Source organism: Tursiops truncatus, chromosome 13 (assembly GCF_011762595.2).
Source record: "Tursiops truncatus isolate mTurTru1 chromosome 13, mTurTru1.mat.Y, whole genome shotgun sequence".
Classification (NCBI taxonomy): domain Eukaryota; kingdom Metazoa; phylum Chordata; class Mammalia; order Artiodactyla; family Delphinidae; genus Tursiops; species Tursiops truncatus.
The window spans coordinates 75849994-75864632 of NC_047046.1; the positions used below are offsets into that span (position 1 = coordinate 75849994).

The 14639-nt window shown below is 38.5% G+C and overlaps 1 protein-coding gene across 3 annotated transcripts in view; it reads left to right on the forward strand.

The window, feature by feature from the left end:
- PHLPP1 (PH domain and leucine rich repeat protein phosphatase 1) overlaps positions 1 to 14639 on the forward strand; it is a 216391-nt gene that overhangs the window by 110277 nt on the left and 91475 nt on the right. For 2 of the 3 annotated variants that reach the window (XM_033837820.2, XM_019936387.3), the window contains exon 3: positions 3015 to 3140. The exons of the other annotated variant lie outside the window; for it this stretch is intronic. In XM_033837820.2, coding sequence (XP_033693711.1) covers positions 3015 to 3140 — 126 coding nt within the window. The remainder of the gene's footprint in view (positions 1 to 3014; positions 3141 to 14639) is intronic. 3 annotated transcript variants of the gene reach the window in all.

Genomic DNA, 14639 nt, shown 5'->3' on the forward strand with positions numbered 1-14639 from the left:
TTGGCATCTACAGGGCAGGGGCTCAGAGAGTAAAATGTCATGCAAAAATATTAGACAGTCCTGCATAATGTACACAAGGAACTATTCAATCCAAAGTTCCTATAATGACCTCCTTGAGAAATATTGCTCTTAAGAGTGCAGTCACTGGGCTATAGGACATATATGCACATTTACTTTTACAAGATGATATCCAATTGTTTTCCAAGGTTGTTGCATCATATCATGCTCATATCAGTGCACATTTCTCTACATCTTTGCCAAACTTTATTGAGGTATAATTGATATACAACATACTGTACATTTTGATAACAATTTGATAACTGTATTATACTTCCATGAGTACAATTTGACAGATAGTCCCCTTGTGCTCCTTTGTACTGTTCTGTCCCTACTTTTCTGCTCACTCCTACCCATTCCCAAAAAACACTGCCTGATTTCTGTCAATATGGATTAGTTTAAATAGCATTTTTATAAAGTTATATTTTCTCTTTGGTGTATAAAAATGTGGTTGATTTTTTAAGTGTTAATCTTATATCCAGCCACCTTGCTAAATTTTCTTATTTATTCTAATGTCTCTAGATTCTTTGGAGTTTGCTGTGTAGCTAATCATCTCATATTCAAATAATGGCAATTTTCTTTCTTCCTCAATACATTTCTTTGTCTTATTGCAATGGTCAGGACTCTAGTACAGTATTGAACAGAAAAAGTAAGGTAAGAGAGTGATATCTCATCATTAACATTGAAGTTTACCTTACATAAATATCCTTTGTTGGCTTAAGTGAGTTCTTTGTGTTCTTAGTTTGCTTAGAGTTTTTATCATGAATGATGAATGGGTGGAGAATGTCATCAAATGCTTTTTCTGCAACTGTAGTGGTGATCATACGGTTTTCTTCTTTAATCTGTTAATGTGATTAATGACTTTATAGTTCCAATAATGTTAAACCATCTTTCCTGAGATAAATCCAACTTTTGTTCTTGGTATATTTTTTTCTGTATTGCTGGATTCTGATGCAACATTTTGTTCAAGATAAGTGTTCATGACTAAGGTTGGCCTGTAATTTTCCTTTCTCTTACTGTTCTGATCTGTTTTTCGTTATACTGGCCTCATAGAATAGGCTGGGGTCTTTTTCTTCTTTTCTTGTTTGGTGGATGAGTTTGCCCAAGTTTGCAATGATCTAGTTCTTGGAATTTTGATAAAACTCACCTACAAAACCATATGAGCCTGATATTTTCTTGGTAATTAAAAAAGTATTCATTTTCTTAAATGGTAATAAGACTATTTAGGCCTGTTTTTTTTCCCTTGATTTAGTGTTGGTAAAATAAATTTTTCTAAAAATTTGCCACAGAATTATTTATAATAATCTCTTTTTAATCCCTGCTTAATCTGTTTTGTCTCCCTTTTCATTATTAATATTTATGTCTTCAATTGATATCATTGATCAATATCAATTGATATTCAATTTTGTTAGCCTTTTCAAAGAATTGCTATTTTGCTTTGTTAATGTTCTCTATTGTATATTTGGTTTTCATTTCTTGCTTTTTTTTAAATTTCTTTTTTAATTTTTTAATTTTTTGGCTGCGTTGGGTCTTTGTTGCTGCGCACGGGCTTTCTCTGGCTGTGGCGAGTGGGGGCTACTCTTCATTGCGGTGCGCGGGCTTCTCATTGCGGTGGCTTCTCTTGTTGCGGAGCACAGGCTCTAGGGTGCGCGGGCTTCAGCAGTTGTGGCACGCAGGCTCAGCAGTTGTGGCACGTGGGCTCAGTAGTTGTGGCTAGCCAGCTCTAGAGTGCAGGCTCAGTAGTCGTGGTGCATGGCTTAGTTGCTCCGTGGCATGTGGGATCTTCCCAGACCAGGGCTCGAACCTGTGTGCCCTGCATTGGCAGGCAGATTCTTAACCACTGCACCACCAGGGAAGTCCCAGTTTTCATTTTGTTAACTTCTGCTTTTTATTATCACCTTCATTCTGCTTTGAGTTCACTTCGTTTTTGTTTTTGATATTTTTTCCCTAAGTTCTTGAGATACATGCCAATTAAATTAATTTTCTGCCTTCTTTTCTAATATGAGTATTTAAAATCATAAATTTCCCTCTGTGTACCTGCTTTTGTTACATTCCATAAATTTCAGTACGTAGTACTTTTAATGGTTTAGTGCTAAGAATTTCTGTGTTTTGATTACAGATTCTTTTTTTTACCTGTGAGTTGTTTAGAAGTGTAGTAACTTTCTAAATGTAGATTTTTAATTGATTTATTATTGATTTTTAACTTGATTTTATTTTGGTCCCAGAATGTAGTCTGTGTGATCTTTCTGAAGTTTTTTACACTTTCACTGTGACTTGGTTTGTGGTCATTTTTGTAAATGAAATATAGGAAACATTCATTCTGTAAGTTAAACATAAGAGTTTGTGTAATATCATGTTACTTTATTGTTTGGACTTTTTCTCCTTATGAAGAATTTATTGGGAGTGGAAACTTGATTTGACTATATCGCTGCATTATTGGGACTTGAAATTTCTTATGGTAGGGTTTTATTTCAGGTTAATCTCAATTTCACAATAAGCTAAAAGAAAAAAACTTATTTAACATGCTTGAAGACCTCTTTTAATAAAAAGTTGTAATTAAGAGTAATACAAAAGTCCCCTAAGTAAAAATTCACCTGCAGTAAAAATTCTTAAGTAAAATCTTCAGTAAAAGTCCTCCTTAAGAGGAAGTAAGAACCTCAGCACCCTATTGTGAGGGTATAGAAGGATAAAAAAGGGAGTCTGTTACAATTTTAAACAGGAAGAAGAGAATTTCACTGTTGTGGGGAAATCTATTGAAGGTAATAGTCCCCTTTTTGGTTTCCTTGTAATTCAGATTGGTTGGTCAGACTTAGGAACTTAACATGCTTTAAGTAGTAAGAGGCACACATAAAGAGATAGATGCAAAGCTGTGCAGGCTCACTGGTCTAAGGGACAGTTAATGAGCTTGGTAAATGTCCTGCTTTCTGACTTGTTTTTGTCACTCTTTGTTTTTATAGGTAGAAGAAGTGAAAAAACACCAGCACTGTTTAGCATTTAGCTCCTCTGGACCCCAAAGCCAGACTTACTACATTTGTTTTGATACATTCACAGAGTATTTAAGGTGGCTTCGACAAGTCTCCAAGGTAAGCATTTAACCAGGAACTTTGTTCAGCTTCTGGCTGGCTAAAGAGTTGCTTCTGCTTTACAAAATATAGTTATACACTCATTTTTTTTTTTTTCAGATACTGCCAGTAGTTAGCAATTTTCGGTCTTTTTAAAAGCACATTTTGGTGAAAAGTAGCTTTTTAAAAATTGTGTTTTATTTGCCCGTTTTGTTTATACTTAAAAAAGAATTCAGTGGGTAGACTGTCATTATTATCTTAACGTTGTAGAGAAGGAACATGAGGTTGAGAATATTTAAGGGACTGGCCCAGGGTAGGACAGCTACAAAACCACAAAATACCCAGAGAATTGTTACGACAAATTTCCCCTTTTCCTCTGACCATTTTTTCTTATAAGCAGTCTAATCTTGTACCATCTCCCTTTCACCTTTTCAATTTCTGCCTTTTGAATGGTTTGATTTCTTTTTTCGTCTTAATTATTTTTACCATTTTATAGCCCTCTGTTTAAATAAGATTACCATGACCCATGAAACAAAATACCTCTGTGTGTGTATGTGTGTGTGTGTGTACTGGAACCCACAATAAACTGATAAATAAGATAAAGAAATGCTGGTATTTCAGGTGCTGTGTGTGAGAATGTTTTTATATCACATTTGTATAATTATGTACAGTGGGTTAGATTGCAGTACTTTGTGCCTTGGTTTTGGGTGTGTTTATGAAACGATGAAACCTCCCTAGGGGGCAGAAGCATTACAGTGGAATTTGCTTTCATATTTTTGAATTTATAATCCAGTTTGTTATTCAAGTTCAGTGTGATTCAGACTGCTGCATGATGTAATTATTTGTCAAGTGAATGAATAGGGAATAACTTTGTAGAAGAGTTAAGAGAAAATTAGAGAATAATGTCTAGAAAGTCTTTTTGACATACTGGGCGCATTTGAATTATCAGGGGGAGAAAACTGTGTTCTCTGATGATACAATATACTTGGGAACATTAGTTTCTCCTTTTAGGAAGAAGCAATGGACAGAGTTTAGGTTGATAGGACTTTGAATATTCTCCCAACCTAGTAGGCAAATGGAGGTTCTAAACGTACAGGACAGCACTCCTACTAGAGAAAATGGGAAAGATGACACTTCTCCTTCAGACTTTCATGTAGAATTAATGTGATATTAGAGGCAACTAGTATATCTGTCTAGTTGTTTTAAAATTACTCTGGTTGTTGCAAATGTGAGGAGACAAATATTATATAATATCGTGCTTTTAACATTAAGTGGTTGTATGGGTTCAAAGCAATAAGTCAATGGCCCATACTCTATTCAGAATAAAATGCCAAACTATGGTCAAACTGCAGTTTAAATTTCTTTCTATATGGAGGTGTTGATTTTTTAAATAAACTTTTTTTTCGAAGTAATCTTCTATTTACAGAAAAGTTGCAAGGACAGTATAGAGAGTTTCTGTATACTCCTCACTTGGTTTCCCAGGCATCTAATATTACCATGATACATTTGTCAAAACTAAGAAACCAACATTAGTACGTTACTCTGAAATTATTTGGATTTCACTAGTTTTTCCATTAATGTTATTTTTCTGTTCCAAGATCTAATCCAGGGCACCAGAGTGCACTTGGTTGTCATTTCTCCTTTGTCTCCCCTGATCTCTGACAGTTTTTCAGTCTTTCTGTGTTTTTCATGACCTTGACAGTTTTGGGGATGTAGTGGTCAGGTATTTTATAGAATGTCCTATATGGAGATGTTTTGACCTTCTATATCAAATGCAGTGTAATAGCTGCTTTACATTCTTTTTCGAACAAGTCAGAGGTATAAATTCTTAAACAAACATGGATAAGGATGTAAATAGAAGTTTATGTAAATTATCAAGCTTACCAATGACAGATTGCTTTGATTGAAACAATAATAACAGAAACATTAATAGGTATTGAATTTAATAGTCTTGTACATTAAACATCCACACAATTGATAAATCACTGTTCTAAAGCCAGCAAGCATTTATTAAGCACCTTCTGTATGTCAGGTATGTATTTTATGCACTAGGATACAGCAAAGGACAAGTCCAGTTTCCCTCTCTGGGTAGGGCTTATACTGGAGAGACAAACCATAAATAAGTAAACAGAGAAGAAAGAAAACATCAGTTAATCATCATGCTATAATACAAAGTGATATGACAGAGAAGGATGGGAGAGGAATAACTCTGAGGAGGGGACATTTAAACTGATACTTCAGTGAACAAAATATCTGATTATTTGAAGATCTGGTGGGGGTAGCTTTGCAGGTAGTGGGAGAAGGGAGTGAGAGAGCCCTAAGACTGGAAGGAGGGATGGTGAAGGTCAGAGAAGACAAGGGTCTTCTGTTATAGAAGAGGATGAAAAGCCTGGATTTTGTCATTGGCATAATGGGAAGCCATTAAAGAGTTTTCTTCCAGAAGGTTCCATGATCTCACATCACATTGGCTGTTGTGTAGAGAATGGATTGTGGAGGGCAAGAATAGAAGCGGGGGGGCCTGACCGTCAAGAGGCTCTTGTGGTGTATTTTAGGCAAGAGGTGAAGGTGGAAATGGAGAGAAGTGAACAGATGTGTTTTGGGGATCAAGTGACAGGTTTACTGATAAATTACATAAAGAGCATGAGGAAAAGGGAAACATAAAAAATGGCTTCTAGGTTCTTTGAACTGCTGTGTAGATTGTAGCCTCAGTCAGAAACCATAGCACGAATTAGACTCCGTATTTGCGCCTTGAAAACTAGCAAAATACAGTTCTTCACTTCAAAGAGCTTCTGTTCCTAGGGAGACAGCAGAGAGGTGGAGTGCAAGAGGAAGATTATTAAATATCTCTTAAATAAGGTGTGAAAAATGTTCATTTCTAACTTGTGGCAGGTGATTGCAAATGTCAAGTGTTAGCTTGGTTAGTACTCTTCCCTGTTGCTGGTTGGTTAATATGCCATTTCAATGGTCTAATAGGGTGGTGTCTCTGTAATGAGGCTGTCACTCCGATTATCCAAACCTTGAACTGGTTCAGACATCAGACCTCTCAGTAGGAGGGGGTCGGGGGGAGAACTGTGACACAGGAGCACATGATGGTGGCAGAATGAGGAACAGGAATGTTGGTGTGAGTTTCCCTTTTCCCTCATTATTGTGTGGCTGTTAGGAACCATCTGATAGGTACGTGCTGAAATGTAATGTAGCTACACGCATGTACATACACAAGACTGCAGCTTACATTTCACACTCCCAGGAGGGAGGGGGGACTTTGAGTTAATTACCTTAGATTACTAGTATTAACAAGTACTCAACTGGTAGTTAACTGATATTAACTAGGACGAACTTGAATCAGAACCTTAACCTCCTCTCCCTTCAGAATGGCTCTGAATGTTTGGGGAGGCCAAATGGTGTAGGAGTAAAGAGTTTTGAGTCTCCACTAAGGAGACCTGGGTTCTAACATTTACTGGCTGTGTGACTGTATCTAAGTTTATAAATTTTAAGCCTTTTCGTTTGATAAAGGAAATAATAATAGCACTTACCTCTTAGTGCTTATATGAAATATGCATGTCATGGACTTACACTGGCACGTAGTAAGTGTGTGTGTGTATGTATGACTGACTAAATAAATACATAAATAAAAAAATAATTTTATGACCATCTCTCCTGCCATCATCACTGACTGGCTGGACAATATATATATTTTTTAATATTTTCTGTTTTTATGTTTATTTTAAGCATAAGACACACATATGCTTAGTTTATCTGAACAAGGAACATTCTGCTGCTCTTAACCAGGACAGCAGCCTTTTGGGGTAAAGTAATTAAGCATGGCAGACATTGGGGAGAAAGAAGATTTCTTCCTGAAAAGTCAGGGGTAGGGGATAGAGGGCAAATATTTTAATAAATGCAGATTTTAGATACAGTGTCTTCCTTTTCGTCAACCCTAAAAACCAGACACATTTCAAAAAATTTTAGAAGTTGTTCTACTTAGTGAATTAAAGGGGAAATGAGTTATAAGGGTCTGATTAAAGAGGTTAGGTATTATAGGAGGAATAAGTGTGAGAACTCCCTATTTGGGTATGAAACCCATATAAAATATGGCCACACTCTTTAAACTTTGTATGTTGAGGAAAATCCTATGATAGTGTCTTTTCCTTTAACCCCACATCATGGGAGGGTAGGTTGGGGCTGCTGGAAAGAGGATTAGAACTCGGTCCCTTTGGGATAATGTGTGTATGGGAAGCGTGGAGTGGCACCGGCTGACCATCACAGGCCACTTCTGCTTCTGGCTTCTCCTTTCCATTCTGTTCTTCCTTATATGTAGGTCTTAGGAAGGTATACAGTTTAGTCACACTCAGGGTTACTATGGAAACAGTTTCTTTTTCTTTTCTTCTTATTGAGGAACAAAACATTCACAGAATGGATTGTCCATATCCTGATGTTTAAATGAGGATTCACTTTAATAACTATCTGAAAGAAAGACAAACCAACAACAGGAAGAAATATCTGAGTTTCTGATTCTTAATGACCATCCTCACCCCAGGGTGGGAAGACAAAAAGAAGCAAATTCCAATGATTTTTGAATTAAAATGAATTAGATAATTAATTTAAAATAAAAATTCTTTATTTTCAGTTTATGCTTCTGGATCTTAGCTGCAAGAAAAATGTTATTCTTTGTTCCAGTTTTTTTAGTTGACTTTGTGAACATATATAAAAGGTTATTAATTAGCCGTGTTCTACCAAGATAGGCTCTTATATACTTATTATTTTTTAAACTTAATCTTAGCCCTTAGTATTGCTTGCCAAAATAACACCCGAGGCTGTCCCTTTAGAGTTTTTAATTTGGGGTGGGTGTTAGTGGTAGTTACTGTGGAAGAAATGGCTCCTTTGGGAGGATTACAATGTTGATTTTAAAGTCATCCCTGAAATATTAATGCACGGCACTCTTTAAAAATTCAGCAAACATCCTGTTGTATGCTGTGTAGAAAGGACTCTGCTAGCTCAACATGGGTACCTGTCCAGCGTGTCTTCAAAGTGGTTGGTGGGGCAGTGATGCGAGGGGGAGGGTGGTAGTTGAGGGAAGAACAGGAATTGCAGAAGCGCTCCAGTACTTCTGTAAAGTACGAGTGACTTTACAGAAATGCTGCCCTGGCTGTCCCTCTCTGTGGCCCACTTTTTGGAGTACATTGGTTTTAGACATGTTGATTGATCCTGTGGATTCTCTTCAAAGTTAGTCTTCATGTGAATCTATAGCCTAAGTCGTACATATTTTAAATTTAAAGTCTTAGTCACTTCTGGGACACTGTATTGTCCCACATTAAAATCTGTTTCTTATTTCAAGGAAGCTTAAAAGGGGATTTAGATCATTGATTTGGTGTTGTGCATGAATGTGGGGTTTTTTGTTTGTTTTTGTTGTTTTTTTCCATGTGAAAGGCATTTATTTCTTATTAGTTAATTAATTAAAGTATGCATGAATGTGTTTTTAACTTTTCATTATGGAAAATGTCAAATATTTAGAAGTAGAGATAATACACACATACCTATTACTCAGCTTCCCCAATTCTTAGCTTGTGGCCAGTTGTGTTATATGAATATGTTGTATGACCCAGTGGTATAAGTTGACGCCTCATAAGGCCACTTAGTTTGTCCACATATCTCTTTCCTTGTTGATCAGTGGTTAACAGGCTGGCAGTTGCCAGCCATGGTGGCTATCACAGTGCTTATCTCTCTGGCTATCTTTCTTTTAGTATTAATCGTAGTATTTTAATTCTAAGCCATCTTTTTTTTTTTTTTAATGAAAAAAAGTCACCACGTTGAAGTTGTGGTTGCTGTGATATTTTGGTTCACCCTTAACATGCATAGTGTAGGCAAGTCAGGGCAACATCTCATGCTGAATTAAAGTTCACGTGAAATGATGAGTAAACATCACCCTTTAAATAAGAATAAGATATATGGTGAATCACAGTTGAACTTTCGCTTTCATGTGCTTAAAAAGAGTGTTTTATTGTCCAGATTTTACTCAAAGAATACTTAACTAATCACAGAGTCAAATCAGTCTGGTGGAATAGGATTGTTTCCAGCATATAAATTTGTGTCATTTGATGTAGTTGCAAGAAACCTTTTAAGATCACTTAGTCATCTTTTGCACATATTTACACGTATTTTGTCTCTTAATTTGAAGTGTAATTTAGGGAGTGTTCTGCTTTTTGTCAGCATGGTTGGTCACTTGTCTTTTAGGGATTTTGCTGTTGCTGGTTACATTGGGGTTATAAGGGTAAGAAGCTGTGATCTCAATCCTGTTCTGCTAAGGAGTCCAGGGCTTAAAGGGGCTTTATTTTTGGAAACCCTCCCTTCACATTTTATACCCATTCTTTAGATAAAGAATCAAGGGCCGTTTGACCGTGACAATCTAGCAAGTCTATGGCAGAATCTGAAGTAGAATTGAGGGTCTGAGTGACATGGATTTTAGTTTATAAAATGTCACCCCAATCCCTAGAGAATTGCTCTTGTACCAATTCTGTAGTGAAGATATGAGAAAAGTTTGGAAATTCAGTGTATGAAATATTTAGGTACAGGAAGCTTCAAGGAGGTAATGAGCAAGCTGAGTTTGAAGGATGAATAGGAGTTCACAACAAAGACAAAGGGAAAGAGCATTTCAAGGAGAGAGAAAATATCTACAAAGGTACAACTGTGTAAAATGTAAATGTGTAGTCATATCACAGATGTCTGAGCAAGGACTGCCAAGGGCTTCCCTGGTGGCGCAGTGGTTAAGAATCCGCCTGCCAGTGCAGGGGACATGGGTTCGATCCCTGGTCCGGGAAGATCCCACATGCCGCGGAGCAGCTAAGCCTGTGCGTCATAACTACTGAGCCTGTGCTCGAGAGCTTGTGAGCCACAACTACTGAGCCCATGCACCGCAGCTACTGAAGCCTGTGTGCCTAGAGCCCATGCTCCGCAACAAGAGAAGCCACCACAATGAGAAGCCTGTGCACGGCAACGAAGAGTAGGTCCCACTCGCCGCAACTAGAGAAAGCCCATGCACAGCAACGAAGACCCAACACAGCCATAAAAAAAAAAAAAAATCTTAAAAAAAAAAAAAAAAGGACTGCCCATCTGGATGGTTTCCTGTTCATTCCATTTTATTTTTTTGGGAAAATTTGACTATGTTACCAAACATCATAATTAACTTTCCAGTATAATTACACAAAAATTCATATTGTGGAATCTTTCCTTATTATACATATAAATAGTTTATGAAATTAGGGAATTTAGAAATTCTGCTTTGAATTTAAACTGAAGATAAAGTATTTTGGATTACATTAAATTTTGTTTTTCTAATACATAATACTGTGATTTAGTGAAAATATTAAAACGCTCTCTTTGCAATTATAATTATGCTTCATCTTATTTCCACATTGCTAATCCCTTCTTTTTTTTTCTATAGTAACTATTGGTTTTGAAATCCTAGTGAATATATTCCTAAAGAAGGGGTTTCTCCTTCATTCTAAGTCATTTCCATTTAAAATTATTTAAATTTATTTTCTTTAGAGTTTTTCAGTCCACTTTTATACAAATGAAAAAGATACCTAGTTTGCTTACTGTATCCTGACAGAAGCAGCATGCTTTGTGAAGTTCTGACTTGTGTACTTTACATGTTAAACTCATCCCATGTGTCTCCATCTTCCCTTCTTGTGTCTTCCCACCCTCCCTCCCCTGTTCTGTCAACAGCTCTGTTGTTGGGGGTGGGCAGAAGGTAGTGAAGGGTGAATGAGAGAATATTTATTCCACCTTTTGTCTGTGCTAGGCATTCTTCTAGGCTCCACTTCTAGCGTCAGGACTTCAGCAAATGGAAGAAATGAGTTCCTCCTGTATTTTATCTGTATGTTGTTATCTTTAGTAAAATACATTTTAGATTTTAAGGGAGGAACATACAGCTGTGTTTTTTTTTGTTTGTTTTGTTTTAATAAATTTATTTATTTATTTACTTTTGGGTGCACTGGGTCTTCGTTGCTATGCACGGGCTATCTTTAGTTGTGGCAATCCGGGACTACTCTTCATTGCGGTGCGCGGGCTTCTCTTGTTGCGGAGCACGGGCTCTAGGCACGCGGGCCTCAGTAGTTGTGGTGCATGGGCTCAGAAGTCGTGGCTCGGGGGCGGTAGAGTGCAGGCTCAGTAGTTGTGGCGTACGGGCTCAGTTGCTCCACGGCATATGGGGTCCTCCCAGACCAGGGCTCGAACCCATATTCCCTGCATTGGCAGGTGGACTGCTAACCACTGTGCCACCAGGGAAGTCCCTACAGCTGTGTTTTAAAGTTATAGCATGTTATTTTAAGATTGGGAAAGGCCCTTGTAAAGTAGTCGCCCAAAAGGTAATATTAGTTTTCTGGAACAATTGCCTTAACAATTACTTGTCATTTTCTTTAAAAGTGTTCGTTAACCTTAAAGTCTAGTCATCATCAAGTGGCTCTTAGTTGAGAGAATTAGAATTTAAGATTTGAGAAGGACCTTGTGGACTCCCAGACTTACCTCCCGCCTAGAAAAGGTCTACAGCCTTTCAGATACCTATAGTGTCTGACAAGACAGCTCTTCCTTAGAAGTGAGCTGAAGTCTCTATCCCTATGCCTTTGACTCACTGACCCTAGTTTTGCTCTCTGGTTTAACAAAAGGTAATCGTACTCACTCTCCTATTTGATAACCTCTAACTGGAAGTTTCTATGATTTCCATGCCCTCCCCCACCTCTTAGCAATCTACTTTTAGGAGAAACATGTCTGGTAATTCCCACAATTTCGTCATCACTTGGTTTCCAGATCCCTTCTCTTGCTTTTTCCTTTGGGTGCTCTGCAGTTTCTTGACATACCTGCATATACTATCTGATGAGCACAGAGTATGTGACCATGGTTTTCCTTGCTTTAGACATTATGTCCAAAGTGAGTTATTCATTCATGAGGTCAACATCAAAATAAAAAGACTCTTTGCTTTTCCCCCCAAATTGTTAATAGATATATTTTGTTAATAATATAATCATTTAGCCAACTGAATTGATGCAGTAGTGACAACAAATAGTGATAACTAACATTTTGGTAACTTTTTTCTGTGTGCCAAGCGCTATTCTAGATGCTTTATAGTATCCCTGTGAGGTCGGTGCCCATAACATTGTGTGAGGTCGGGCTTTACAACAAAAGGAAATAACCTTTGAGGAGATACTATCATCTCCATTTTGCAGATGAGGGAACTGAGATGTAAAGTATCCAGCACGGCTTTATGCAGGGAGTTCCTCTTCCTTGCTTTTTCTTTAATTGTACTTCCAATGTTTTACAGTGGCCTGAAGGGGCAAAACAAAACAAGATTCAAATAATAACTGAGGGCTTCCCTGGTGGCGCAGTGGTTGAGAGTCCGCCTGCCGATGCAGGGGACACGGGTTCGTGCCCCAGTCCGGGAAGATCCCACATGCCGCGGAGCGGCTGGGCCCGTGAGCCATGGCCGCTGAGCCTGCGTGTCCGGAGCCTGTGCTCCACAACGGGAGAGGCCACAACAGTGAGAGGCCCGCGTACTGCAAAAAAAAAAAAATAATAATAATAATAATAACTGAGATTTACTGAAAATGTCAAAGAGAAGTACTTCAAATACACAGTTGTCAGTAGAATCCAGGCAGCTCAGTATTAGAATAAAAGGTGATTTACCAGGCAGTGTATTGACTGGGGTGTGCTGCTAAGGACACTTGAACATAGCCACTGATCACTGATCTTCTTAAATGATGACCAAGACGTATTTAGGAAATCTGAGATGCCTTCTGAGTCACCCAAAGCAAATTAAATTGGTTTCAGTGTTGAGGGGACTACTGTTGTCTGACTTCAAAAACTGGTCAAGTATTGCTATATCAGGAACTTAGCATATATGATTAACCAGATCTCTACATCTGGTCGTCTTATATTTTGAAGTTAAATCATTTTAATCTGAGTGTTTAGACTAATGTAAAAATACATAGTATCTTATGAGTTTAGTTTCCGTGATATATTTACTTGCCTTGCAAGACCCCAATATTTGTAACCCAGAGTATTGGATTATCTGCAACTGCTCTGAACAGTTAAATTCTTCTACTCACTGGTCTGATTTATTTTATAAAGTAAGGAATACTGGAATAATTGAAAAAATATCAGTGAACTCTCTATGTTAAACATACCAGACCTTGTATGTTAGACTGGTACTTAACCAGTGAGGTGTATGTGTCATTTGTATTTTAAATGGAAAACAAGTAGCCTGTTTCTAAGAGAGCATCATATAAGTGTGCATTTATGTTACTTCTTTTAATAGAAAATTAGAATGTAAGTTTTTTGTGGTTAGCAATCTTTTCCCTTCTCCTTTGCCGAGGAGATGCTCCCTTTGGGGGCTGCCGTGATGGAGCTCAGAGACACTCTCAGGTGGTCATATTCTAAAGAGCTTGTTTACACATATTTTGCTAATAAGGAAATGAGGAAGGAACTCTGAGTTCAGATTTGATCTCCACCCAAGCCAAGCTCTATTTTTCTGTTCTTACTGAGAAACACAATGGGCTGTGTGTGTGTGGAAGGAAGATAACTGTTAGAGGGACGCGGTTAGTGATTCTGGAGGCCGCGGGTACCATCTTCTCCGACCCTCTCACACTCAGAGAGGGTGAGGTGCCAGGTGTGCGTTTCTAGTTTAGGCTGTACCACGAGCTCACGGGGCACATCCTGCAGCTCTGCCTGCTCCTGATGGTGGGGTGCCAGTCTCTGCAATGGTGCCAGGGAATACCCGCCCATCTTGGCGCGTGAGGGGACCGTCAGTGCTGGAACGGCCTGGGGAGCTCTGGAGTTTGTGTTCTCTGCTCTGTGTGTCCCTACCACACCACTGCATGTGCATTTTGGAATTATACTTGTTAGATGTCTGTGCCTTCAAGGGACCCATTTTTTGAAGACGAAATGTGCATCTCTCCAATATCAAGTCCAGTGTCTGTTTCATAAAGGCAAATGGTAGATCCATGTTGAAAGGTGCACTCATCCCCTCCACTCACCTGCAAAGAGAAGTCGGGACGCCTAGGAGGAACTCTTAGTCTAAATTTCTCAATATTGTTTTTCTTTATTGTTATAGTCTGGTGCTTTTACAGTGAGTCGTGTGTTTTATTTATTTGTTTGCTTATATGTCAATCAGTCATCTATCTAACGCTTCTCTTTTCTTTCTTGCTCTCTTTTTCTGTCTCTCTTCCCCGCCCCCCAACCCCAACCCCCGCCTTCCTTCTTTCCTTTTCCAGCCTGCAGCTTTCTCCATACTCTTTTTTTTTTTTTTTTTTTGCGGTACGCGGGCTTCTCCCTGTTGTGGCCTCTCCCGTTGTGGAGCACAGTCTCCTGACGCGCAGGCTCAGCGGCCGTGGCTCACGGGCCCAGCCGCTTGGCGGCATGTGGGATCTTCCCGGACCGGGGCACGAACCCGTGTCCCCTGCCTGCATCGGCAGGTGGACTCTCAACCACTGTGCCACCAGAGAAGCCCTCTCCATACTCTTTTATTCTTTG